We start from the raw sequence: 26827 nt of genomic DNA, 5'->3' as shown, positions 1-26827 counted from the left end.
TGTTGCATCTCTCTGGTCCAAAAGAGAGAAAAGATGCACATGCCAATTTCCCCCTCTTATATATAGAATGATTGGCTAAAGATGCAGGAGCCTTGCTGTCTAGTGCATATGTCACCCTTTCAGTCCTAAATCAAAGACGTGCATATATTTCATCATTCCCACCACATAAGAACAAGAGCTTTGCACAATGACCCTACATCAACAAACTTGAAACAAAACCCAGTGAGATGCAACCCAATATTGCACAATGAAGGGGAAGTTGGCTTGTCCACCACTCTAGAGAAGCAAGCCCACTATTACTGATCTTCTAATTCAGGAACCTGCAGAAAATCCCAGCGTTCCCTGGAATACCATTTGGAAAACACTGCCCTAAAGGAATCATAAAGGTAAAGGGACCCCTGACCATTAGGTCCAGTCGTGTCCGACTCTGGGGTTGCGGCACTCATCTTGCGTTAATGGCCGAGGGAGCCAGCGTACAGCTTCCAGGTCATGTGGCCAGCATGACAAAGCTGCTTCTGGCGAACCAGAGCAGCGCACGGAAACGCCATTTACCTTCCCGCCAGAGCAGTACCTATTTATCTACTTGCACTTTGACATGCTTTCGAACTGCTAGGTGGGCAGGAGCTGGGACCGAGCAACGGGAGCTCACCCCGTCGCGGGGATTTGAACCGCCCACCTTCTGATCAGCAAGCCCTAGGCTCTGTGGTTTAACCCACAGCACCATAGATAGGACTAATACATCACTAAGGATTCTTCTTTCTCGTTCAGATCCTTTAAATTCTCAAAGGAGAATGGATGGGGGTGGGGGAGGCAGAGCCATGAATATTTCGTTAGGTGACCACCTAAATAAACACTTAAAGCTGGCCTCCTTTTACTGATACTTCCCAAAAGATGTGAACACATATGCTTTCCTCTTTGGATGTTTCCTGACTGTTGCTGTTTTGGGGTGTGATTCAATCACATATGGGCAAATTCAGGTTGTGCCATTAAAGCTGATTTGCAGCTGTTGTGCAACAAACCCACTCCCACTGAAGAACAGCCCTTTTTTTGCAATAAGGAAAGGGTAGGATATTACATCTTATTCTTTTGATGCAACTGCATCTATGCCCTCCCTGCAAACAAATCAGAAAGAATGCTCAATAAAACAGCCAACGTTATCTGATCTCCTTGCAAACAAATCTCCTTGCAAACAAATCTCAGTTAGCAGGTCACCTGGAAGTGCCCTTATAGTGAAAAGCAGTGGAGTGGCAGGGTGAACATGCTATTAAATGAAACAAGGATGCTATTCTCTCCACACAGCTAGAGGATGCTAGAGATCTAAAAGTACTGAATGTTCTTTGGACAAACTTTTCTTGGCCATTATATGTTTCCAAGAGGGAGGACTCTATTGGGAGCAATTAGGCTGTGAGGTCCAAGTGAAATAAGTTGTGATATAGAAAAGTGATAGCCACTAAGGAATCCCTCACAGCAGGAAATGGGTGGGCTGGGAAACCACTATCTTTAATTCCCAAGCAATTAAAAATGCCACCAGCACAAAAGAGCTCTGTGGGCATTTTGGGATTATTTGGCAGATAAACTCTATATGGCTATGCCATGAACACTGAGTGCTAGTACTTGACCTCTCCAGATTGGAGATCAAAATAATGTTGTCGTTAAGACTGCCGTAAGGAAATTGTGTGGGAGAAGAAGCTCCTAGGTTCCCATTATTTCAACTGCCAGGTTGACTTGAAAACTATCAATGGAAGTCTTCTGAGTACAGAACCACAGAAATGACCGCAGTCTAGTGAGCTCCCCCCAAACCAAGTGTGGTTTACAGAACAGACAAACATCACTGGTATTACTGTGTTGCACAACAGGAACCTACAAGGATGCATGAAGTGAAATGTGCCCAGATTGGCCAACTGAACAAGCCACATAGAGCTCACCGTTTTTCAAAAGGGCTACAGTGCTTTACAGAGTTGTACAGAAGACCAGCATTTACCACGCATGAGCACCTGATTAAAATATCAGCAGGTTCTTTAGGCGAACAATTAAACTGGCATCCTTTTCTGACCTCCAAGCCTAGCAACTCTTGCATGCACCCTGGCTTGCCAGAGCCTCTTTCCCCGTCTGACTGAGAAGCAAACCAGCTGTACTTGCAAGGCTTCACCACTCCCAGCTCCTCTGTGTGCCTGTCACTGAATTCCGCCTTCTCCTCGGACAGGGGTCATCTAAGCTGTTGCTTATTCATCCCTGAACCAACACTCCATCTTTCTGTTGCTGCCAGCATACTCCACATACTACAACACGAGGTCTTCCATCTTTCTCGCCTTCTGGGTAGCCGAACCAGGCCATTCGATTTTTGTATGCAACATAAAACGAGATGTGCAAATTTCTGAGTAGGAGAGCATGGGTGTATTTTAGTAGTCAGGCCAATGGTGGAGCAAAACTCCTCCCCTCTCTCTTTCTCTCTGCAAATACGCTCCTGTGTTACCTACTTCATACTAAAACACTAAAGCCAATCTGACGCAATGTTGTGGCCACAATATTAAGCCATCATCTAATAAAAAGAAAGTGCCTTTATCAGCACCTAGCAGCCACAAGGCAATTTTTCATCTTAATGTAACGTGCTGAGCTCCCATTTAATCCTCACTGGCATATTCTACATGGTCGCCACAAAGCCTCAGTTAATATTTACTTCCCTTAATAAAGAAGATCTAAGAATGCACATCCTCCGAGACCGAAAGAGATAATAAAATATTTCCACCGTATGAGGCACCGAATGTGATAAGATATTGTGCACTGGATGGAGGCGAAACCTCTCTGCTTTGCCTGTTTGCAAGAGGAAGCTGCAGTGATAGTATTGCAGCTGTAAGGAATACTCCTGCAGCCTCGCTTAAGACTTCCAACACCGAGCTAAGCCAAGCCCCTTAGGAGTAACAAGAGACAACCTGGACGTGAGGTGTGGGTGGAGAAGGGGGAGTGGTGGCTGGGGCAACTGGGCTTGTTGGAAAGTTGGCTTGGGGCTGAAGGACAGAGCTCTGGTGGGGAACCTGGTGCCCTCCAGATTTGGCTTCACTACAGTTCCCATCACCCTGTCTGGCTGCAGTTGATGCCCAACAGCACCAGGTTTCTTACCCCTGTGGCAGAACACTTTCTGCCAAAGGAGTTTAATCAAACCACATTGTTTCTTAGGCTCCAAAATGTCATTATAATTTACATTTTCAACAAGAACAGGGAGAGTTTTACAGGTAAGGCTAAAGTCACAACCCAGCCTTTCTTAAGCTGCTTATCCATATCTTGCTATCCGCCCAGAAGAGAAAATGGTGGGGAGGAATTTGTAATACGAACAAGTGCCTGAATGAAGACATTTGTGGGTCTTTCCATTTCTACTACTAGGGCACGCAGGATCTGACTTCAAAAGCTTTCTGGTTTTCTTTTGTTTTTTAAAAAGTCATCCAAAATGGGATATGATTGTTTATTATTTCTCATGTTATATTTAAGAGACAATACACACACACCTGGGAAGTCAAAACTTTCCCATATGTCACATCGGGGGTGAAAATAAATACCAAAACGGGGCTTACATCGGTGCCTGCGGCTGATGCAAACTGGCTGGGGTACGCATTTGATTTTAAATGTCTCTCTTCTCCTGTCTACCCTGCTTGCATTAACTACAGGTTCCCAAATAACAGCGCGAGAGCTTCAGAGGCATTTCCAGAGCAATTCCTCCTGTGCACGTCTACTCAGGAATAAGTACCACTGAGTTCAATGGGGTTTGCTCCTCTAGTCGTGGCTCTGCTTGCCTATGCTCAATAGTAAAAATCACAGCCCAAGACAGAAGTTGTGGGAGTCACTTGCCATCTGGAACCCTGTCATAATGTCCTTCCCTGGGCAGAGCCCTTTAAACCTCCCAAGTCATAAAACCTAATAGTCTACACTCAAAACTCCCCGAAACATACTGGCAACATTGCAAATAGCCCCGCAGACAGACTCTTCTGCTGAGGACAGATAGCAGGAGAAGCAGAACTACTCTTCATCAAACAAGTCAGCTTCTGCAGACAGGAAACCTTGAACTAGGAGAACAAAAACTCTAGAAACTGGACATTTATGCACATGTGGGCTCAATTTGCATACTTTGCTCTGAATGTAAACCTTGGTGAAATTATGTGGGGATGTGGGATTCACAGATCAAGCATCTGAATGGAGGAGCAAAAGGAGGAATCATAGAATCGCAGGCCAGGGCACTGTGGAAATGGGACAATGAGAGGGAAATCAACAGGATGACGAAATTGGCTCCTGGTTGCTTACTGGAGCAATCCACCCAACTCTTATCTTTCTCCACCCCTGTCTCAAGCTTTTATTATATGTGACCACTCTGTTTTTTAACTAGGCTTAAAGGCTCATTCTTTCTTCTCTCTGGCAAGTGCAAGTTAAGCTCTCGAGAAATCTCCACAAGGTGATAAGATTCTGAAATGGAAGTCAGACTCAGAGGCTTTTCCCACCCACAGTGTCCCTAGTACATTAAAGTCCTCTGTCAGTGGCAAACTCAGACACCTTCTTGGTATGGGCAGGGAGGACTTATAAAGGCTCCTTCCTTAAGTGACCTGAAGTTGCAACCTAGCTGGTTGCTTGGTTGGTTTCGCAGAGTTGTTGTTTTGTTTTCAGTGCCCAGGCCAGTTTTTATTTTTTATTTTTTTACTGGTTAAAGAAAAGATGGCAAGCAGAAATTATGTTAAAGCCCTGCCTCTCTTGTTTGATCTGTGGTGGCTATTTCACTTATGCAAGACCAACGAGGTATGCATTCTCACCCGTCTCCGATTATGGTTTTGACAAAAATTGTACGCAGCCATGTTGATGCATTGGGGGGGAAGGGAGGGTGGAATCCAAAATCCACAGTACATTAATACCTCTATCAGGACCAACCAAAACATCACAAAATTGTGAGCAAGATTCTGGTGAACTCAAAAGCTCATCGATGACTTCGTGACATTTGGGTGGCAAAGTTAACATACTGTGGCTTTTGGACTCAGATGCTGGAGATCTGCTCACAGACTCTGATAACATCATTCCTATCCACAAAAGATTGTTCGTTGGGAAAACCATTATGTAGGAGGCAAAGAGATGGAGGGAGGACAACATATTTGCCATCTCTTTGAAGTCATGGAAAGGGGCTCTCATTACAGTTAGAGACAAATCTCTCTGTCACCCTATTAGCACACTATATACTTATTTGATTCAAGCTATGAAGATTTCTGATCCTATCTCTGAAGACCTCATTTCATTAGCTGTTCCATAAACAAGAACAATATAATGCAGTTACTCGTTTACCACGCCACCCTCCCTCCCTCCCTCCCTCCCTCCCTCCCAATATCTCATGACAGTTTTTGATTTGATATAAAACATATGAGCTTAATGTTTTGCCTACTTGAAAAGCACACAGAGCTAAACTTTCAAAGCACCTATCATTTAGAAGGGGTGGTGATGGCTGCAAAGAGAATAGCTTGATAATATATATATATATATATAATTCAGTATGTGAACTTGTGGAATACTTATCACCTTCGTCCTTATTCCGGTGTCTCTGTGTGCCAGCCAAGTTCTTCTTTTAATAATTTATTGCAAATATTGGAGATGGAGCTTTTGAAATTCTAGACCCTGTGTGGAAAATCTGACCTGTGAAGGGTTGTGATTTTTTTTTAAATTTAGCACAGGGATACTACCATTGCTGCATCATCTCTTGTATTCAAACATGCATGTACAAGTGTGTACACATTTATGAGTATTTCTAGTCGATCACTCCCATAATATACTTCTCCTTTCGATTAATATCCTTAAAACCAGCCTGCTGTTGGCCGAGAAGCAAGTCTGTCCCCTGAACCAATCCTTCGCATGCATTACCATTCCCTTGAAAGAAGGACCAAAGGCCGTTATGCTGACTTGCTGTGGGCTTCTGCGTAGAAGCAGGAAGGAGACGAGTGGGCAGAGATCTTTCAGATGCTTGTCTGAAGGTCACCATTGAGCAATGTCCTCTGGGTTTCTGTGGCCTCGTTTAGCCTAGACTTGTCCTGCTTGCTGTCACTCCTGTCGGCCTCATCCATGCCGCTGACTTTCATAAGGCAGAGGACATTTTGGAAGCTCTTCTTGAAGTTGTCGGACAAGAAGGCATAAAGGATGGGGTTGGCACAGCTGTTGGCATAGGTGAGGACCACTACAAAATCAAACATGCCCTTGAGGACAGGTGTTGGCTCAATCAAAACAGAGACCGACGAGACGTTGAAGATATAGAAGGGAAGCCAGCAAAAGATGAAGACGGCAACGACAATGGAGACCATCCTGGTGACCTTCTTCTCTGACTTTTTCCTCTTGGAGGAGCCCACCCTGATGCCAGAGGACTTCACCTTGATGATGATAAACAGGTAGCAAAGGCAGATGATGGTGAGGGGCACCAAGAAGCCCAAGATGAAGGTATAGATGATGAAGCCAACATACCAAGCAACAGACTCATCTGGCCAGATCATGGTACAGCTACTACTCCCGTGGTTATTGCTCACTCCAGCATATATCATGATGGGTAGTATGACCAGAAGGGAGATGCCCCAGACAGCTACATTGACCATCTTTGCTGTTCTTGGCCTCCTCCACTTGGCAGATTTTATAGGATGGACCACAGCAAGGTACCTATCAATGCTCATGACTGTGAGGCAGAAGATGCTGGTGAACTGATTGATCCCGTCTACTGTCATGACGATCCGGCAGATGGCTTTCCCGAAGGGCCAGTGAACCAGAGCCACCTGCATAGCCAGGAAAGGCAACCCCAACATGAACAGTTCATCCGCTATAGCCAAGTTGAGTATGTAGATGTTGGTGATCGTCTTCATTTTGGCGTAACGGAGGATGACATAGATGACCAGAGTGTTGCCGCAGAGGCCCACAATGCACACCACAAAGTAGATGAAGGTGAGGATGGCATTGCTAGTCAAGTCATAGTGGTGGCTTGTGATGTTGATGGAGGTGTTGGTGGCAGGAGTCTCTGGGGGGAAGCTGTCAAACTGAGACGGTGAGGGGAACCAGAAGGCTGTGGTGTTGGGCAAATCATTCTCAAGGCCCATGGTGCAGCTGTTGTCACGGGCAAAGAGTACTCTTCAGGCAAGAAACCCTCTCATGTTGATTGGGTCAGGGTAGTCCAAGGCAATGCGGAAGGATCTGGAACCCAAAGAAGGAAGAAACGCTGTTATACCAACTTCATATGGCTTACTGCATCAGACCAATTTTCTGTTATCAGAGACAGAGCAAACTCATCGGCTGCTACCTTTCCCAAAAGCTCTTGGGCTTTCTTTTGAACACAACTGCCACTGTGGGTGGGGTGCAGTGTTAGAAAACTCAGATATATAAGCTAGGTGCCAAATGACTCCTAAAACCACCAAAACAGAACGTCTAGTTGCCATTTGGGGACCAAAAGTCGTATTTTTCAATACGACTTTTTGTTCCGATTGCACAGATAAAATATCTCGGGTAGAATTCTGCAGGATGTGTTGTTAGAGTGTAAAAACAGGCAAGATCCAACAATCCCCAGGCAGGCACCTCCAGATGGTGGAGATATTAGGCACCTAGGCATCTTCACTTGGTCACATATGGCCAATAGTCAGGTGCAAAATGCGCCTGGTGCCTGGCCAATTTCAAACGCTGGTGGGGTGTTAGCGATCCATCTCTTCCAATGTACAATGGCAGGGAGAGAATGAAAGTGTCAGGGCTACAGGAGATGTCACAGGGCAATACATGGGTTGCTCTTTCCCTGTGTTAATCACTCTCGTCTTAATGACTAGCCCAGAGACTAATAGCTGTGTCCTGTGACTGCTCATGTAGACTGAAAAACAATACCTAGCTTAGGTTCAAGTAAATAATGTGGCCCACTGAGTTGGCCTTAAGAGACTCCTGCATGAAACTCTGGGGAGCTGCTTGCTGTTAGTGTGGACAATGCCGATCAATGATCTGACACAATATCAGAGCTTCCTATGTTCCTACGACTCAGCCAAGGGGCCCCAGTCCTCCAGAGTCTTTAACCGCACCATCACTTAACATCTCCTATAGTGCTTTATGTGTATTCCAAACACATTATCCCAGTAATCTTTGCAGCAGTCCTGTAAGGTAGGCCAGTATTATTATTAATCACATTTATAGCGAGCTCTTCCTCCAGGAACTGTGTGCTCGATGTGGTACACGTGGAGTTGTTCTGCTTGGCATTTCTTTTTCCAAATTGTCGTAACAATCCCTTGGGGTAGCTTAGGTTGAAAGTGACTGGCCAAAGACCACTCAGTGATATTCCTGGCTCAGTGGGTCTCCCCAATCCAAGCCTCACACTATCGCTAATACAACGCATTGGCTCTCGGATACTTTCCATTTGGTAGATTGTGGGGGTGTTGGGAGATGCTAAGTGACTGCAGCATGTGCAAGGCTACTTAGTAAATGTATAGCTTAGGTGGAATTTGAACCTAGACCTCCCCAACACACACTGCCAGCATTGCAACATTGCAACAATGGTGTGCAAGGTTGAGAGCACCACTCTGACCAATGCGTGGAGGGGCGGAGCATTCCTGTCCCCTCCTGCCCTCTTGCACGGCATGGAAAGGGAGGTGGTAATATTCAGCTACACCAACAAAACTTTACCAGAGCCACTAATTCCAACTCTACGTTCCTCAGCCAAGCCACGGGATCCGAGTATCGCCCTTTCTCCCACAAACTCTTCTCCACTGCGTTCAAAAACTAAAATAAAAATGCACATCCTCATATTTTATTTCTCAGAGTTGTGTGTGATTTTATGTGCACCTGTACTGTATATGCATGCGAGTGGCCATTTTCTGGATCAGACCGTAAATGGTGACTAAGACACGATGCAGGCTGCAACTGTGCACCCACTGAACTCAAGTGTTATTTACGGTATTTCTGATTAGACATGCCTAGGATTGCACTGTCAAATGTAGTTCTTCTCCCATCCGTGGCTTGCAGTTACAGTGGACTAGAGGGGACTAGGCTTGTCCCCTAAATGTTCCCGGTAAATTAGAGAATTGAAGTATTTAAGCCTGGTGCCTCCTTGCCAAAGCCCAGTAGGTTCTGCGCAGCTTAGGGAGGGAAGCCTGATGCTCCTATGGTGTCAGGGACTGGACTGAAGAGGAATGGTGGCAACCGCCTCCACCTCCTCATCCCCCTTCCAGAGAAGAGGAAGACAGTATAGATTTACAACAGGGATTTGCAGAAGGTCACAACTCATGGCCCAGAGATAGAAGAGGGGCAAAGCTGGGAAATCATGGTGGAAGAGGAGGAGGGAGAAGCAGAGCCGGAGCAGCTGGCTGTAGTGTTATCACTAGAAAACATTCCAGACCCCCCCTTCTAACAGAACCTGGCGTGCAGTGAAAGTAGTAGAGCAGAGAGCAAAGAGGCAAATGGCCTTAAGCAGCCACCATAAGGTGGGTGGTGCTGTTGACAACTAAGAAGGGAAGGGGGGTGGAGATTACTCAGAGCAACAGCATTACTCCAAGAGGCAGTATTTCTAAGCCTCTCTCTGTGAATATTGAATAAAAGACTTGGTAAGAGCTTTTCTTGTCTATCTGGCAGCCTGCTGTGGGGGGGGGGGTCAGATTCCCTGACGCCTGACATATCCAGCCCACCTTTGGGAAGAAGGCAGAAGGCAGGAGGGCTCCAGCATCCTGTCAGAGTCCTGGCACCTCCTTCCCAAAGCTCAGGAAGCTTTTGCGTGGCTTAGGGAGGGAAGCACGATGCTCATGTGTGAGATGTCACAACATCACAACATTGCCGCCGCCCCCACCCATCGCCCTCACAAGCTGGCACCTCTGGCCCTAACTGTTCCCCTTCAAAAAAAAATCACTGGGTGACACTGCACTGGACAACATTAGTTCAAATCTTTGTGTTCTATACCTGAGGAGCAGATATCACCTTCTGCTGCCTCCCTTTTATACAGAAAGTACTAACTCATTTAGGCTGCAATCCCATTCATTAAAAAAAAAAAAAAACCACACACACCTGGGGTGTAATCCCACTGAACTCAATGGGGCAGACATGTTTTAAGCAGACATGTTTTCAATAGCCCAGTTTAATCCTTTTAATTAAAGGGAGCATTTTAGAAACTCTCAGCACTTCTAATTGTCCTACATGATTTTGAGGAGGGATGACCAGAGCACTCATCTGCATAATTAAGGGTATTGCGATATCATTTCTATTCACTTATATTAAAAACCACTTTGGGTTTCTTCTTCTTCTTCTTCTTATAATCAAGCAGCATATAAATTTTCTGAAATAAAATAAATAAATGAATAAATTCACTTTTATTGATTCTAGGGTGGCCAGGTGAAAAAGAGGGTATGGCTCCTGTACTCCTTATAGCTGGGTATGTATATATATATATATATATATATATATATATATATATATGAATAAATTTCAGCAGGTGTAGGAAATTTCATCTTCTACAAAACTATTGAAAGGGACAGAAGCAATTTTAGGGGAGGATCTGACTACCCTATTTTTCCATTTATCTCACACACTCCATATATATATAAAACTATGCAGTCTTGAGAGATCTGGACCATCTCTTTATTGGATCTCAGAATATAACTAGATATGCTGAAGTCAATTGTTTCCTCTTTGATTTGTTTCTTTCCACCCCCTTTTGGCTCATCAATGAACAGCCAGTCTCTTAGGGACACAATCCAATGGACTTAAACATATTGAAGCCCACTGAAATAAACAGCCCCCGGTGTGATGAACTCAGTGCTATAGCATAACCTAAAGCTTTTAGGTTCCAGCTCAGACATACGGGTACTCCAGGTGGATGACGGTCAAACAATCATATCTGAATCTGTGCCTTTTGGTTACTGAATACAGTTGTTTGCCCTTACACATAAACCACAAGCTATTGCGGTCTGCCGCAGATTGCAGGAAATGTCATTCCAAACCACACAGTGTTAAGTCTGGGAAGTGGTGTGTGGGTGTGTGTGGGTGAAAGAAAGTGAACCTCAACAACAAATGGGTTGTGTTTGATTTCTTTCCACCTTCATTAGAACAGCATTCCCCCTCTTGCAACTTCAACAGTTCCTCTGAACTGCCATGTCTCATTGTCTCATGCCAGATTTCCTAAACCTGCATACACTACTGAAACCCTAGTGTACTGAAATCCCTCTCTTTCCTTTATGTTTACTGTGAGCTCCATGGTTGAGCTGCTGTTATGGGTTGGAGTTTGAGGTCTTAATTAGAGGAGAAGCTACCAATCCAAACCAGCCCTCCAGGTGTGGAAGCCCCCTGTTTTCCCCTCCTTTCATTTCTTCGGTGGACCTCATCAAATCAAATGTTGAAAGAGGAAAATCAAATAATGGTGCAGGCAGGAGGATGCCGAGGTGAGGGGGGTAAGCGTGGGAGGGTCACTTGGTCTTTTGCAGGAATGAGGCTCTTCTCTGCCTCCAGTTACAGACATAATCCCTCCTGTTGTTCTCAGCAGAGTCAGTAGGCAGTTCCAGGTGCTGGCAGAAGAGAGACAACCAAGGAATGGATGAATAGCTCAGTTGGTTAGAGAGCGGCGCTGCTAACACCAAAGTCGCAGGTTCGATCCCCGTATGGGATGACTGCAATTGAAGTGAAGATTATGGATTGACACGGTTCTACTCAGAACAGACCTATTGAAGTTAATGGACATGGCTAACTTACATCTGTTCGTTTCAATGGTTCTGTTCTGAGTAGGTCCAGCATTGGAGACAACTCTTCAATAATGGGTGTTTTTTTTTTTTTTAAATGGTTAAATCTATACCTCAGTTTTCCTTCAAGAAGCCTACAGGGGTGTACTTGCTCCCCATCCCCTGCCCTGCCAATTTATCATCACAACAGCCCTGTGAGGTAGGCTAGGCTGAAACCTAGTGACTGGCAGAAGGTGCTGTCCTGACTCCATTTAACCTGGGAGTAAACCCTACTGAATTCAGAAGGAGTTGCTTCTGAGTAGACAGGGTCACACACACCCTGTCCTAGTTTGACACTCTAACCACTATGCTAGCTGTCACTGTGACACTCACACCCTCTTTGTGGAGCTTATACGATGCAGGGAGAGAATTATGGACCCTGGAGACATTCAGGGTGTTCAGAATGTTCTACATAATATTACACCAATACAACAACCCTGCAAGATTGCTCCATATCCCCTCCACTGCAGATGAGAGAGTGAGGCAGAGATGCAGCTAGCTTTAACCTCTGACCACTCAGAGGCAGAATTTGAACTAGGGATTTTCTGGCTCCTTGCACAAACTCTCCTCCACTGCAGGGGGTGGAAGTGGGAAAGATGGAAGTGGGTTGGGAAGCAGATGGAGAAGGCGACGTGCTGAAGGAGGGGGCAGTGGGTGACACAATCCTAGAAATAAAATTTAGACTTGAAAGAGCCTCTTTCATTGTTCCACAGATCAAGTTTCAGAAATGCCGATTTAGGTACCACAGCAAAATCTCCACGGACTTTTAAGGCAGATGTTCGCAGGGAAGGGGTTTTCTTCCTCTGTGGAGTCTTCAGAAAACAAAACAGACGGACAGCAGGAGCCCACCGCAAGGTTGCTGCCGAGGGACAAGGTCCTTTTTGCACTGGATTCTCAGGCAGAGAGAAAGAAGCACGCAAGCGAATCCTGTACTATTTACTGGGTTTGCTTGCTTCCGAGCAGAAGGCGCATACAATCGCAAGCCGGATCCCTGACCCAGAAACTATCCCCACGGAGTTCGAGGGAATGGATTCCCCTCGGGGTTCGCCCAGGGTCCCCAAGCAAAGCCAGCTGCCACCTTAAATCCCACTAAGGAGGAGGAGGAGGAGGAGGAGGAGGAGAGACGGAGACAAGCAACATCAGGATCTCCAAGGGCTGCTCCCCCTCCAGCTGCAGCCTGCAAGTTGTCCGGGAGCTCCCTTGACAGCCCATCCGGACAGCCTTCGAGGGTTTCCCCTTCCACCCAAGTTTCCACCTGTAGCCTTTCCTCCGAAGACTTCTTCCCCCGGCCGCGCACCGGCACTCCCCCCCCCCTCCCCCAAAGAGACTAAGAGAGAAGCACTCACAATTTCGGCGTCTTTCTGCGAATTCTTCCCTCGCCCTCGACGCACGCTCCCGCTTGCTTGCATGTGTGTGCATGTATAATAGAGGTATATATATGCAGATCGCCGGTAAAAAAGGAAAGCCAACGACTTCTTGCAAGCAGAGCGGAGATCGCCTCCAAGTGCAGGGGGCGCCAGACCTGCGCTTGGCGGCGGTGGCGGCGGCTGGCTGGCTGGCTGTTGCTTCTGGACGAGCCCCTCGTCGAGGGAAACGCGAGTGCCAAGGAAGCTTCGCCGCCGGCGGCGGCAGCAGCAGCAGCAGCAGCTCGCAAGCTCGCGCGCAGATGCAGCTCACGCGGCGCAGGAAGGCTGCCGGCTGCACCTCCGACGTGCCAAGTTGCCAGCAGAGCCGGGGAGGCGTTCTCGTCGTCGCCCACCCGCGGCCACTCCCCCCAAGCCCGGGCAATCAATGGGCCCCGCTCGGCGTAAAGGCGCGCCACCTCCGATGCGCAACCGTGAAGAGCCGGAGTCCACCTTTGGGGGCTTTGCTGGAGGGGAGGAGGCGTCAGTCAGGCTGTCGTTGGAGATGGGTAGTGGGCGGGGAGGTGAAGCTCCCCGTAAACGAGGGGCTAGGCTCGGAGCAGGATTTACCAGCTCCTAAGATGCTCCCCACTCCTTGCTAAAAAGATATACAACTGGCAGCGACTGAGACACCCCCGTTGCCATTTCCTGCAATAATCAATAAAGGGAGTGCGCTTGGTTTGTAGATGCAGCGTGTGCCTTTCAAAACGCCTTCACACGGCCCTGATCCAGGGGTCTCCTAGGGAAGAAGAGACTCGGAGGAAGGGCTTGCTCAGGAACTAGAGGTAGCGCCACCCCACCTCTGGGGCTTGGCCAACTTCCTTCCAGTAGGCCAGTATTTCTCAATTAGGGGGCCATGGGGGTCCCCTGCCCCCCCAGGATATTCCAAGAGGGCTACAGGTGAAATTATATAATTTATTTGATTATAAAAATTATGAATGAAACATGTCCTATTTACAAACAAAATAGATTGCGGTTGAGAAACAACGCAGTAGGCCACTTGTCTTCACCAGGGGTGCCAACTTGAATAAAATACTGGGGAGGGGGCAGGTAAGCCCCACCCGGCATAATCGATCACATGATATGGTGCGCCCACACCATTTGAATGGCAATGCCCATCAACTTTGGGGGAGCCCACCTCCCCCTGTATTTTGTTGGGGGGAGGGTTGAAGGGACCTCAGCCTGCAGGAGTTGGCTGCGAGGGTTTCCACCACCGCTCCCAAAACAAAAGTGAAAGAGGAATTGATAGTTGTCTTATATGGAGACTGCCGCTGTAACAGCAGCGGAGGTCATGGAGGTGCCAGTGGTCATGGAGATTTGTGGGGGGGGGAGTTGCTTATTCTGTTTCTAATAAGGTGGTCCTCTAGCAAGACTAGGTGGCCGACTGAAAGGCAAAGGCAGCAACTCAGCTTTGTAGGAGCAAGAGAGAACCACACTTTAATTGGTATCCTTAGAAGCCTGTCTTGATCTCCTTCCATATCCCAGGAAGGTGGGAAATGAGATGTTCCCGGCATGCGCACCATACATTTCAAGCACATGGCTTCCTCCCCAATAATCCTGGGAGCTGTAATTTACCCCTCACATCTCTGGAATGGTAAATTTATCCATCACAGCACTACAATCCCCAGCAGCATTAACAAATCACTGTCCCCAGGATTCTTTATGCAATGTACAAAGCTATTGCTTCCAGTCGCAGACCACAACCAGTTTCCCTTTAGTTTTCTCTGAAGAGGCAGGCTGCCAGTATTTTAGTTAGGCAGGCCTACCAAGTGGAATCCTGACCTAGAACCCATTCTAGGTTTATCTAGAGACTTCCTCTCTTGTATCTTGAACCCTCTACAGTCAGCTTGGTGGATTAGCCCACGCTCCCAGAATTCCCCTTAAAATGTTTTCTCCTGTCAAAGATGTTAATCGCAGCATTTATCAGCTGAAAAGGCAGGGGAAACAATGAGCAACCAGAGTTGCTTTATTACCTTAATTTTAGGATTATAAAGTTGGAACGGACCATGAGGTCCAACCGCCTCCAATGCTGGAAATCTTGCAATGCATTAATCTTTTGCCTGGCATGGGGCTCGAGTCCACGACCCTGAGATTAAAAGTCCCGTGCTCTACCGACTGAGCTATAGAGACTACCTGTGCAGGGCAAATATTTTGCACTAAACAAGAAGCCAAGCCAGGAAGCTGAGTTGGCCATTTTGCTTTTGCACAAGAGCAATACCAGAAAAGTGGCAGGCATTGTAGCTTCTCCTTCACCAACAGTATCGCAGAAGTTGACACAGAGATCAATAGGACAATGGGGGGGGGGAATGTGGGCACAGCAAGGAGATGGTTAAGGACAACTCATAGGGTTGGCGCAGTAGTTTTTCAGCAAGATACCTGTGGATTTCAAAATTGCAACCATTAAACAGATGGAGATGCAGAGATGGAGAGATATTTGACCTGCCTGTCACGCAACTGTGGCAAAACACCACGCCCCAGCCACAGAAATAAGGTGGCAGCCCTAATAATTGATCGGTGAGTTGAGCAGAATGTGTCTCTGGTTGTGAGGGGGTGGGGGGCAGAAGCGGGATGATTATGTATAGGCACTGAACTGTGTTCCTGTCACCAGGATCATGCTGAACCTAGAATTTAAAGCACATTTATCATGTTGGCAGCAGCAGCTTCCTCCAATACATGTTTAATACAGCCATGCTCATATTGCTTCGGTTCCAACTGCACCAGCCGTTTTGGAATGGCAGACAGAGGTGCAGAGTTGGGCAGAACTTTCTTTCAATACCTACGCAAGTTTGCTGCCGGAGCCCTTGGTGAGTCCTTCAGGTCTAAAGGCATAAGCCCTAGCCAGTCATTCTTTTGATTTTCAGCAACCTGTCTGACCGGCTGCCCCCGACATCAATTGACTGGGAGCCCTATAAAACCTGCTCCAGCTCACATCTAATCTTCTCTAATTTGCAAAGGCCTATGACTACAAGCAGTAAATATTTATTGGACTGGAGGAGTTGCTCTCTAGGTGGCCTGCTTGCCAAGGAGTCAGGGTCCCTTTTATGTTGGTCTGTGTTTGTCTGGCCCTGCTGATCTGGCCTTTTTGCGACATATTTGCCTTCTTTCTCTCTGCCAAAGACTACAGCTTCATTGCTAAACACAGCTATTGCTAAACCTCAGAAATGATACACTTGGCTTTGTGACCGAGATCACCCTTTCGAACACGTTTCCAAAGTGACTGACGGGGAAAAATGGAATAAAATGAAAGCACGTTGAAAGTAGCAAATAAAAAACGAGAAGCGATAAAAATTAATTATATAATAAAGCACAGCAGCATTAAACCAGCAGATTAAAAATTAATTATAAATAAAATACAAAGCACAGCAGCATTAAACCAGCGAACTCATTATCCAAGTGCAAATCCTTATGAGGCCTAAGTGGTGCCATACATATATATGAGGGAGGTATCGGCAGGCTTGGGATAAACCCCCAAAAGTAGAATAAATATTTAGCGGACAAAAACCTCAGGAAGGAGGAAACGTCAAGAGAAGCCAATGAAGATTCAGCATGCTCATGGAATGCTGTTTGTTTGGGCTGGGTATCCTCCATGAATACCCTAGAAGGAGGTATGGCTGGCTGGCTGACCCTCTGCACTAAACCAGGGCAGGCTGGTTTATTAGAACAAATGGGGCACAGCCCCACCAATCTGTCTGCTCTCAGACAGCCCCCAGCCTTCTCACAATACATCCAGTCCAGGAGGTAGGTAAAAAGGTAAAGGACCCCTGGATGGTTAAGTCCAGTAAAAGATGACTATGGGGTTGCAGCGCTCACCTCGCTTTCCAGGCTGAGGGAGCCGGCGTTTGTCCACAGACAGCTTTCTGGGTCATGTGGCCAGCATGACTTAAACCACTTCTGGCACATGGAGGACCATGATGAGTGCCAGAGAGCACAGAAACACCGTTTACCTTCCCACCACAGCAGTACCTATTTATCTACTTGCACTGGTGTGCTTTCGAACTGCTAGGTTGGCAGAAGCTGGGACAGAGCAACGGGAGCTCACCCCGTTGTGCGGATTCGAACTGCCGACCTTCTGATCAACAAGCCCAAGAGGCTCGGGGTTTAGACCACAGTGCTACCCGCGTCTCTGAATGTCAACTTCCACCACCTCCTTAGCCTCAGTGTCGCCCTTGTAGAACTCAGCAGGGAGAAAGATGGGGACAAACCTAGACTTGTGCTTGGTGCAAGGATTAGCTGAGCAATGGCTCTACCAGTCCCATAACTGATATCACAAATGGCAGTCATCAGGTGTGGGGCAAGTGGGCATTGCTTGGGGGAAAAGTAATTGCAGGCCTAACTGCGACCCATTCTGGGCTGAAGGTTCCCCAGCCCTGCTGCCATGCAAATGGGAGAATGGACCACCAGATATAGGCACACATTGCAGGGAACCTCAGAGGGATCTCCACAGCTCCCTGCCAGGTATGGGTATTTAACAGAAGTTTTAAAACATGTTTTTTAAAAGCACATTATATTTGTAGCATATAGACATTACGAATTTGGGGCACTTCCAAGTCCTGCTTCACCCCATTGGAATGGTGATTTGAGGGTCCATCCTTGAGAAACAAGTCCTTGTCACCGTGAAATGTACATACCTTAATTGAGGCTAAGGCTTTAAAATTTAATGCACACTATAGAAATCCACCCATAGCCTTAACTATCGCAAAGTAGTAACTAAGACTGCAGTCCTCTGCATATTTACCTGGTGGTAGCAAGTCATCCTGAACTCAGTTTGATGGATAGGGGATAGATTAGGAAAGGACTACGTATCAGTGGTTTTACAGTGCAATCAAATGCTCGTCTAATCAGAAGCAAGTCCCCTTGAGATAAATGAGACATCGCCAGGTAAGTGTGTAACAGGACTGCGACCTTTGCTAATACTGGTGTTTAGAGCCAATATACGTATAATGAACAACACAGGCATTAACCGGCAGGTAAGTCCCCAGAGCGGCAGGCTGGATAGAAAGACTCTTAACACAGTGTGTCCCAAACTTAGGTCTCCAGCTGTTTTTCGACTACAATTTCCATCATCCCGGACCACTGATTCTGCTAGCTAGGGATGATGGGAGTTGTAGTCCAAAAATGGCTAGAAACCCAAGTTTGGGAAACACTGCTCTAAAATAATTCAGCAGAAGTCAGCTTCCTCAGCGAGGAAGTGCAAAGAAGGGGGAAAGGGCCTCACTTTCCTCAATGAAGCCCAATTGGCTTCTCCCAGGCCATGACTTTAAGAAGAAGCAGAAGCAGCTAGGAAGGGGAAAATAGGAGTTTTTGGTTTGCTTGTTTTTTAAACTTTTATAAATTGTGTGTCTGCGTTTCTCAGTTTCATCTTTTTACATGGCTTTGTATGTATTGTGGTATTTTACGCATTGCGGCTTGCAGTTACTTTTATTGATCATAGTTTGGTAATTATTCATTGTAATTGTCAAGAGTGAATTTCTGTTTAATTATCGTTTGCTGGTGTTTCGATAATTAATTTTATTGTGTGCTATTATATTCTAGCAGATTTCTGAATATTACTTATTTTGATACACGTTCCATTTTAAAGTTAGGTTTTCTTATTGGATCAGATTATTTATTATATAAGGTGTGCGTTCTTTGTTGTAATATTTTGTTGCTGTAAACTGCCTTGTGTACAGCAAAATGGAAAGGAGGTATACAAATTAAAAGTGAAATGAAATGAACTGTAATGTTTTTAACTGCCCCCCCCCCCCGCAATTTGCTCCACCTCTATCTGATATGTGTGGAATATCACAGCACAAGGAGCTGGTTCTTGGAGAAGCAGCCTTCGGCTCTTGAAAGGAAGACAGAAGAAGCAGGAACTGCATGCAATGTTTTTGCTGTGTGAGATAACTGTGTCAAGAGCTAACACTGTCTACACACCCTGTCTGTCAGCAAGAGTTAGTTAACAAGCAGCAGTTCAGACAGGAGGCGTGGTTTAGGTTAGAAAGGTAGACTCTTCACTGGATTCCTGTGAGATTTCAGGGGCAGTTCAGTTCTAGCTATCCTCCCGCACCTCCCTCACCAACCTATCAAAGAGGCAAAATAATGTTGGGAATTAAGGGCAGGTATGAACAAAGATGAAAAGAGCCTGGGCTGCATATTGATACCCAGGAGAAAAGGATAAAGTTCAATTTGCATCCTACAAATCCATACGATTTTAAGAGAGCAGGATTTCAGGAGCTCAGGGGAATAATCACTAGCCTAATAAATAACCCATAAGGCAGGGAAATGACCTTTTCCAAAGAAACAGACGAGAAATAAATATCCAAATAAGGTTCATTTTTTTCCAATAAAAATAATAAAAAGCCCATGGTATCAGCACGACAAAAGAGCAGATGGTGTTGCCACGAGTGTCCTAGTGAATGGGATATGTGTACCTCACTGGATTTGCAGAGGTGGATGTTACCAATCTTAAAACGCTCCCCTTGGACGCAAACAACACCTCTGTGGAAAAGCCAAGGCCAAGCTCCAGTTAAAAGGTTAACTTACTCACCAACACCTTTGTCACACAGACTTCATTTGAAATGGATTCTAGGCCTCATGAAGGCCACTGGAAGACACTGGATTAAATGTCATGAACAGGAGGAATCAGGAGGCCCAGAAGCTGAGATATATATGCACATTTTAGCCCACCAAAGTAGCAGAAATATAAAGATCACAATATAATGGCAAGTAAAAAATACGGATGTGTGTATGTGTATGTTTAAAACTATCCCCTTCAATGCAAATAATTTTAATGTGCATACATTAAAATTCTTTTCGTACTAATAATTTGTGGGTTTTCCCCCATGAAGTAAGTTATATTTGCTACTCAACAGTTATATTCCAAGCAGACCAAGGGAGCCGGCATTTGTCCACAGACAGCTTTCCAGGTCATGCTTAAACCGCTTCTGGCACAATAGAACACTAAGAAACGCCGTTTCCTTTCCTGCCACAGCGGTACCTATTTATCTACTTGCACTGGTGTGCTTTTGAACAGCTAGGTTGGCAGGAGCTGGGACAGAGCAGTGGGAGCTCACCCATCATGGGGATTTGAACCACCGACCTTCAGATCGGCAAGCCCAAGAGGCTCAGTGGTTTAGACTACAGTGCCTCCCACATCCCTTAGGTAGCTGTCAGAGGCAGTGCCCACAGAGGAAGGAGTTGGTAAAAGGGACCTGCTCTTGCTACTTTCACATTAAGCCCCAATATGGGTGTTAAAGGTTTATTGGGGGTCTTCTTCTTCTTCTTCTTCTTCTTCTTCTTCTTCTTCTTCTTCTTCTTCTTCTACAAACATGAAGACTAGAAATTGTGCTTCTCTTTTAAAATTCGAAGCTAAGCCTTGATAAATGCATCAGTTTTCTTTTTTAAGCTCGGAAGCATGCTAATAATAAACACAGATCTGTCAAGCGCAAGTGAATTGCATCGGTGACAGTTGTATGTATTGACTGGTCATATCTTTTCTGTAAACCAACTTGAGGGTTTTTGGTTTTGGGGTTTGTTTGTTTTTTACAATCACATAGTGTGTAAATTTTATGAAATAAATAAATAACAACCAACTTTGGCTGAAGTCCTTCTCTGAAATGGATGGTAAAACTTAGAAGATTTGGATGATGTGAGATGTTATATCTACAGAGTTTGTGGCAAACCTCCCTTTGCTGCCCATTGTTTTTCACGCTTGCTAGCATGGCGTGGCTCCTTTCGGTGCCGCAAACGCATCAGAAAACAACATGGGAGGCAGCAGTTACGAGTTACAAGCTCAGATTGATCGGCATAAGGTATGAGTGCTATGGGTTACCTCTGTAGCTGACCTAACTTTTCTCAGGCTGCTGAAATGAGGAGAGCTAACCAGGCGTGGATGTTCATGTTATAGTCATACCTCATGTTACTATTGCTGCGGGCTACGTCTTTTCAGGTTGCGCTCTGCGCTGAACCCAGAAGTGCATGCGCAGAAGCGCCGAATTACGCCTCGCGTGTGCGCAGACGCGTCGCTGCATGATACAAATACTGCGGGTTGCGGACATGCCTCCGTCACAGATTATGTCCGCGACCTGAGCATCCACTGTATTTAAAAGGATGGTGAGTTCAGTTCAGTTGTGGTACTGAAAACAAATTATTAAGGCTCAGAATGTGCTCAGAAGCACCCTGTCCTCTAATTATAAATCTCTCAAGTCTTTTTCACCTGATTCTGGCTGGTAGATCTTGCAGATTCTAGTATAAAACAGAGTAGATAAGACAAACTTGAAGTCTGCCCACCCCTGTTCTGACAGATGCAAGGAGTATATTGTTGTCATATGTGTGCATACAAGACATCGGATGCATGATTAAACCAAATCAATCAACAGTTTATCTGATGTTGATGTTGGTGTTGATTTCAACAGTGTTCGTTTGGACTCTGTGAATAAGGCCCATTGTATCAGGGTTATCGACTTGAGTTCGGAAACAACATTCAAACATGGCAGAGTTTGACCTTGCTCCTGGTATATCCTTTAGAGGCAGGTGTGCAATCAGCCTGGAGAAGAATGGCTGAGTCAAAACTGGAAGAAGGCCCTCGGCACTGGACCTCAGTGTCCAGGCATAATGATGGGGGGTCGAGACGCTTCTTCAGGTATACTGGGCCAAGGCCGTTTAGGGCTTTAAAGGTCAGCACCAACACTTTGAATTGGGCTCAGAAATGTACTGGGAGCCAATGTAGGTCTTTCAGGACCAGTGTTATATGATCTACTTTACCAGGAACATTTAGGGGATGAGCCTAGTCCCCCTCATCCATTGACCACATGCCACTGCATATGGTTGCCTTTCTGCTAGCGCTCAGCAGTCCTTGATCCTAGAACTGGGGTGAGGAACTTCATCAGCCTATGGGCCACATTGTCTTCTGGGTAGTGTTCTGAGGGCCGCATGCCAGTGGTGGGCAACGCCAGAGGGAAAAGTGGGTGGAGCAACAAATGTAAATTGTACCTTTGGAAAGTGTGCCATTTTCTTCACACATCCTTCTCTATCCTCCAACCAGACAAGCGAGAGGCATTATTGGAGATCAAGGACATATTGTGGATGGGCAAAAACACTCGAGTGCGAAGCCTGGGAAGAGTAGCCACTACACCAGTGTGGCATAACAGGTAGTGTCTCTATTAAGTAGTGGGTGGACATAGCAGGCGACACAGTGATTCTCCAAGCAGCTCTCTTTATTCTCAGGCTGGAACAGAACTGGACTGAAGGCTCAGCCAGCCTGCTTATATAGTACTCAGTAACATGCAACAGTAACAACTCTCTCTAGCTACCCAATCCATGAACGGCACTCTCAATCCTTCATTTGCATGTTGTGGATCTCCTGAGTGAGAACTGCAGCCACGGTGGGCAGAGTGAAACTATATACACAACACCCCTAGTGGCCTAGGATGAGAACTTCCATACATAACAGTCTCAGAGTAGGACCTGGGATACCAGGGTTCAAATCCCCATTCGGCCATGACCTATGGTCAGTCACCTGTTTTTGCAGCATAAAATACTTCACAGGGTGTTGGTGGAGATTAAATGGCCGGGGGTGGGGTGGGGAGAGAAGAAGGTACGACACTTGAGCTCCTTGGAGAAAAGGCGGGATAGAAATACTTACATACTGTGGAACTAACAGATGCCTTAGTATACATCTTACCATGTAAATTGCGTTAATCATACATACTGTAAGTGCCCCAATCTTGCTTGAGTCCTACTTTAAAAAGTGTGTGATTTGTTCAACCAGAACAGGGATGCACAGGCTAAATGGCAAGGCACATCTTTTTGCATATTTTACACTCATGGTTGCTGTTCCAGTGAGTGATACATCCGGAAAAGTCTGTCTAGGTGTACAGCCGAGGTGAGAGGGGTAAGGACTGAAGCAAAGCTCCCCCGCCATAAATCATACATCTCTTGCTACTGCCTGTTTATAAGCTGTGGAGTGATGAAGAAAACGAGTTCTGGGAACATGGCAAGTCGCTTTATTTATCATGTGGCGGAAACACTTCTGTGCTTTGCCTATTCCTTGACATCTAGAATAAGATAGATATATGAGCCCACATTTGATGGGCTTTGATGGGATGATGTAAGAAGAGTATTACAATTCCAAGCTGGGGATGAATGGCTCATCATCTGTTATTTCACTTTTCCCCCTCCACCCCCAGTCACTATTTATTGTTGCCTTTTCCTTTAAAAATATATCTAGAACTGTGGACCAAGCTGATGCGGAAATGTGTCTGTTACGAAGCAAAAGGAATACCGGTACATTCACAGGAAAATTCTCTGAAGATTTTAATAATGGCAGCAAATTTTTTCATAGGGGAACAGTTAGGGCCAGAGGCACAAGCTCATGAGGGGGATCGGCGGGTGCTGACATTGTGACATCCTGCATTTGAGCATTGTGCCCCCGCTTCCTGAGCCAGGCAGAAGCTTCCCGGGCTTTGGGAAGGAAGCTTTAATACTTTAATACTCTAATTTATCGGGAACATTTAGGGAACGAGCCTAGTCCCTCTCATCCACTCACCACACACCACTGAACCTATCTTCTTATGCCTTCACCTCATGACCAAGGCAGCAGTAGCCTTGTGGCAAAACGGAAAGATCTCAGAGAGCCCTGTTTCTTTCTCCACAATTCCAAATGCAGATCAGAATCACCTCGTAACCTATAAGCATCCACATTTTGTTTCTGAGAGCATGACTTCTTGTACATGTCTGAACTTTCCAATATATTCTCACAGGAAAAAACTGCTGTGTTCTGCTTCTTATATTATAAATGGATGCAACTTGGCATACACAGACAGGTCTTCCAGACATAAGGAACGCCTGAGGTTCAGCTTTATACTAGATACTGCTTTTATTCATGTGCCTGGCCCAATAAGCATGCAGGCTCTTAAGACCGTCTGTTGCAATGTGTATTTTCAGTTTCCCTCACAGCGAGCGCCGAGCTAGGAAAGCATCCCTGATGCCTCGGGCAAAAGCAAACATTGTTCCCTGAACAAACCGAAAAGAAATTCACTTAGCAAGTGGAAGCACAAAATGTTTCCTTTTATCAACACTATTAGTGCTTTGGATAAACTGCTGCCGAAGTGTATCCTTCGCTCATTCTACGGCGCACACACGGAGACGGAGAGGCCACTGGAGCACCTTGTTTTCTGACAGAAGCATGTTGTCAACAGCTGAAAGGGTGACAAGCAAAGAGTGTGTCGAAACCTACTCGTGAAAGGACTCTGGGTCGGCTCCTCCAAACCTGCCCTTGACCTAGGCTTTCTGGCCCTGTTCCCGAGGAAAGTGTTTCCCCTTATCTCCGTTTGTGGCGCTCTGTAGAAGAACGGCTCAGTGGGGACAAAATCCGAAACAATTACCAGACTAGGCCTGATTCATTTAAAACCAGCTTGATGGTAGCCACTGGAAAACCACTTCCCCACAGTTTACCCTCACGTCACCTCAGTACCTTGTACAGGTTTCATCCCATGGCCACACACTGCTCATGTTGTTCCCCCGGCAATGCGTCCTTTCCATTACAGCCATTGTTGGTGGGGTTTTTTTTGGGGGGGGGTACCCAGTACCATGATCTGCACAGCCTCACATCATCAACTGCTGTGGAGGCAATGTGGGACCAAAGCATGGGGAACAATATTACTGAATATATGAATTGTGCCTTTGTTAATAGCAGTAAAAAAAAGGGGGGGGAGTGAGTTGGCACTCTTTATGGGGCCAACTGGTTTGAGGCAGTGTAAGGCCTTGTAAGTCACAAACACCCCTTCAAGGACGTTAGCCATTATGTTCAATTCCCCACATTGCAATTAACCTATTAGGGCTTTTCTGCATGATTTAACTGAAGCGGTTGCAGCACCTTCACTGGACTGAGGCAAAGGAGGTGAACCCAGCAAAGCATTCTTGCTGAGGGAGAAAAGCTGTTTACCACATACTCAGATCACTGAATGAAGTTGCTGGTAGATAAGAGGGAACAGTTGGACCCAGAAAAGCACCGTTTTCACGAACGTTTTTCCTTGCAATAGTAACACGGGTACTTATTGGATATTGCCCATGATAGAACTGCCAAGTATCTTTGCCTTCTTGTAACAATTGGAGCCCCTGGGGTTTTGTTATTGTTGTTGTTGTTGTTAATATAATTTTGTCCCCTTTTGGAAGTTGAGAACCCTGAACAGTTCTCAAGTGTACATAAAAGGCAGCAGGGAGAACTATCCCACACCACAGTAATGCTAGACTTCTCCATTCCAGTTTTCTGTTGTTTGTTGAATTTGGCTAGCACAAGGAAAGTGCTGACAACTAGAACCATATTATTATTATTATTATTATTATTATTATTATTATTATTATTATTATTATACCATTCTTTACCTGCAGGCCACAGGGCGGTTCACAGCATAAAATCACAATATAAAAACTCAAAATACATAATAGAAACAGGAACAATGCAATAATACCCCCCCTCACAACACATTTTAAAAGGTCACTGGATGTAAATCAGCCAAAGGCCTGGTTAAAGAGGAACATTTTTGTCAGGAGCCTAACGGTGTATAATGAAGGGTTTCATCTGAAAAGACCTTTGTCTTTTAGGATGCCACACCATTTTCTCTTGCTTTCACAAATCCATGGGTAGCCCCAGCTACCCTGAGAGGATCCCAATACAATTAGCCTGTACTAAATGCTTAACACAAACGTGTTTCCCATGATGTGACCACTCAGGCAACTACAGTGGTACCTCGACTTACGAATTACTCGACATACGAATTTTTCGACTTACGAATGAAAAAAGTGCCTGCATGCCTACGAATTTTTCGACATCTGAAGGATATCCATTGGCGGTTTTAGATGGGGTTTACTCGACTTATGAATTTTTCCAAATTTTTCGTTTCCAATGCATTCCTTTTCGACCTACAAATGTGCATTTGGAACGGATTAAATTCGTAAGTCGAGGTACCACTGTATTGTTCTTTTAAAACATGATAAGAAAGGAGAGTAGGTGCGGAAGAGGAAATCTAAATCTAGAAACAGGTAGGTAGCATTGTTGGTCTGCCATAGTCAAAACAAAATAAAAAAATAAAAAATTCCTTCCTGTAGCACCTTAGAGACCAACTAAGTTTGTTCTTGGTATGAGCTTTCGTGTGCATGCACACTTCTTCAGATACACTGAAAGAGAAATCACCAGACCCTTATATATAGTGAGTTTGTTTCTGAAATTCCTATTTCTGAAAGTCTCCCAGAACATTCTATACAAGATCTCAAAGTAGCTGTCTTACTACAAAGGAATTTCAGAAAGAGACTGGAAAGAGAAGTTGCTGAATTGCAACTAATTACCAAACTTAAAACCATGGAGAGACCTGGTCTGAACAAAGACATTGGATTCTTATCTCATTATACATGACAAAACTATCTTTAGCCATCTCACCCCTTGCTTTTTCCTGTAAGACCAATTGCAGTTGTTAACAGTCGTCAATAGGTTTTCCACACCTATCAGCCAATCACCCATTCCCAACACCCTTCTGAGTAATACCTCCCCTCTCAATATATATAAGGGTCTGGTGACTTCTGTTTCAGTGTATCTGAAGAAGTGTGCATGCACATGAAAGCTCATACCAAGAACAAACTTAGTTGGTCTCTAAGGTGCTACTGGAAGGAATTTTTATTATTTTTTATTTTGTTTTAAATCTAGAAAAAGAGGGACTTACCTGGGGGGCA

General features: G+C 45.5%; 1 protein-coding gene across 1 annotated transcript; it reads right to left on the bottom strand.

The window, feature by feature from the left end:
• Positions 1-5688: 5688 nt before the first annotated feature.
• Positions 5689-7208, bottom strand: SSTR2 (somatostatin receptor 2). The gene has a single exon (XM_033138930.1). The coding sequence runs from the start codon at positions 7089-7091 to the stop codon at positions 5973-5975; it is 1119 nt and encodes a 372-aa protein (XP_032994821.1). The 5' UTR covers positions 7092-7208; the 3' UTR covers positions 5689-5972.
• Positions 7209-26827: the final 19619 nt, after the last annotated feature.

This window comes from Lacerta agilis, chromosome 2, assembly GCF_009819535.1.
Source record: "Lacerta agilis isolate rLacAgi1 chromosome 2, rLacAgi1.pri, whole genome shotgun sequence".
NCBI classification, from domain to species: domain Eukaryota; kingdom Metazoa; phylum Chordata; class Lepidosauria; order Squamata; family Lacertidae; genus Lacerta; species Lacerta agilis.
This window is presented reverse-complemented; position numbering and strand designations above follow the sequence as displayed.

Bases quoted from the DNA above. Each gene is read 5' to 3' on its own strand.
- SSTR2 (XM_033138930.1), bottom strand. From the start codon at position 7,091: ATGGGCCTTGAGAATGATTTGCCCAACACCACAGCCTTCTGGTTCCCC.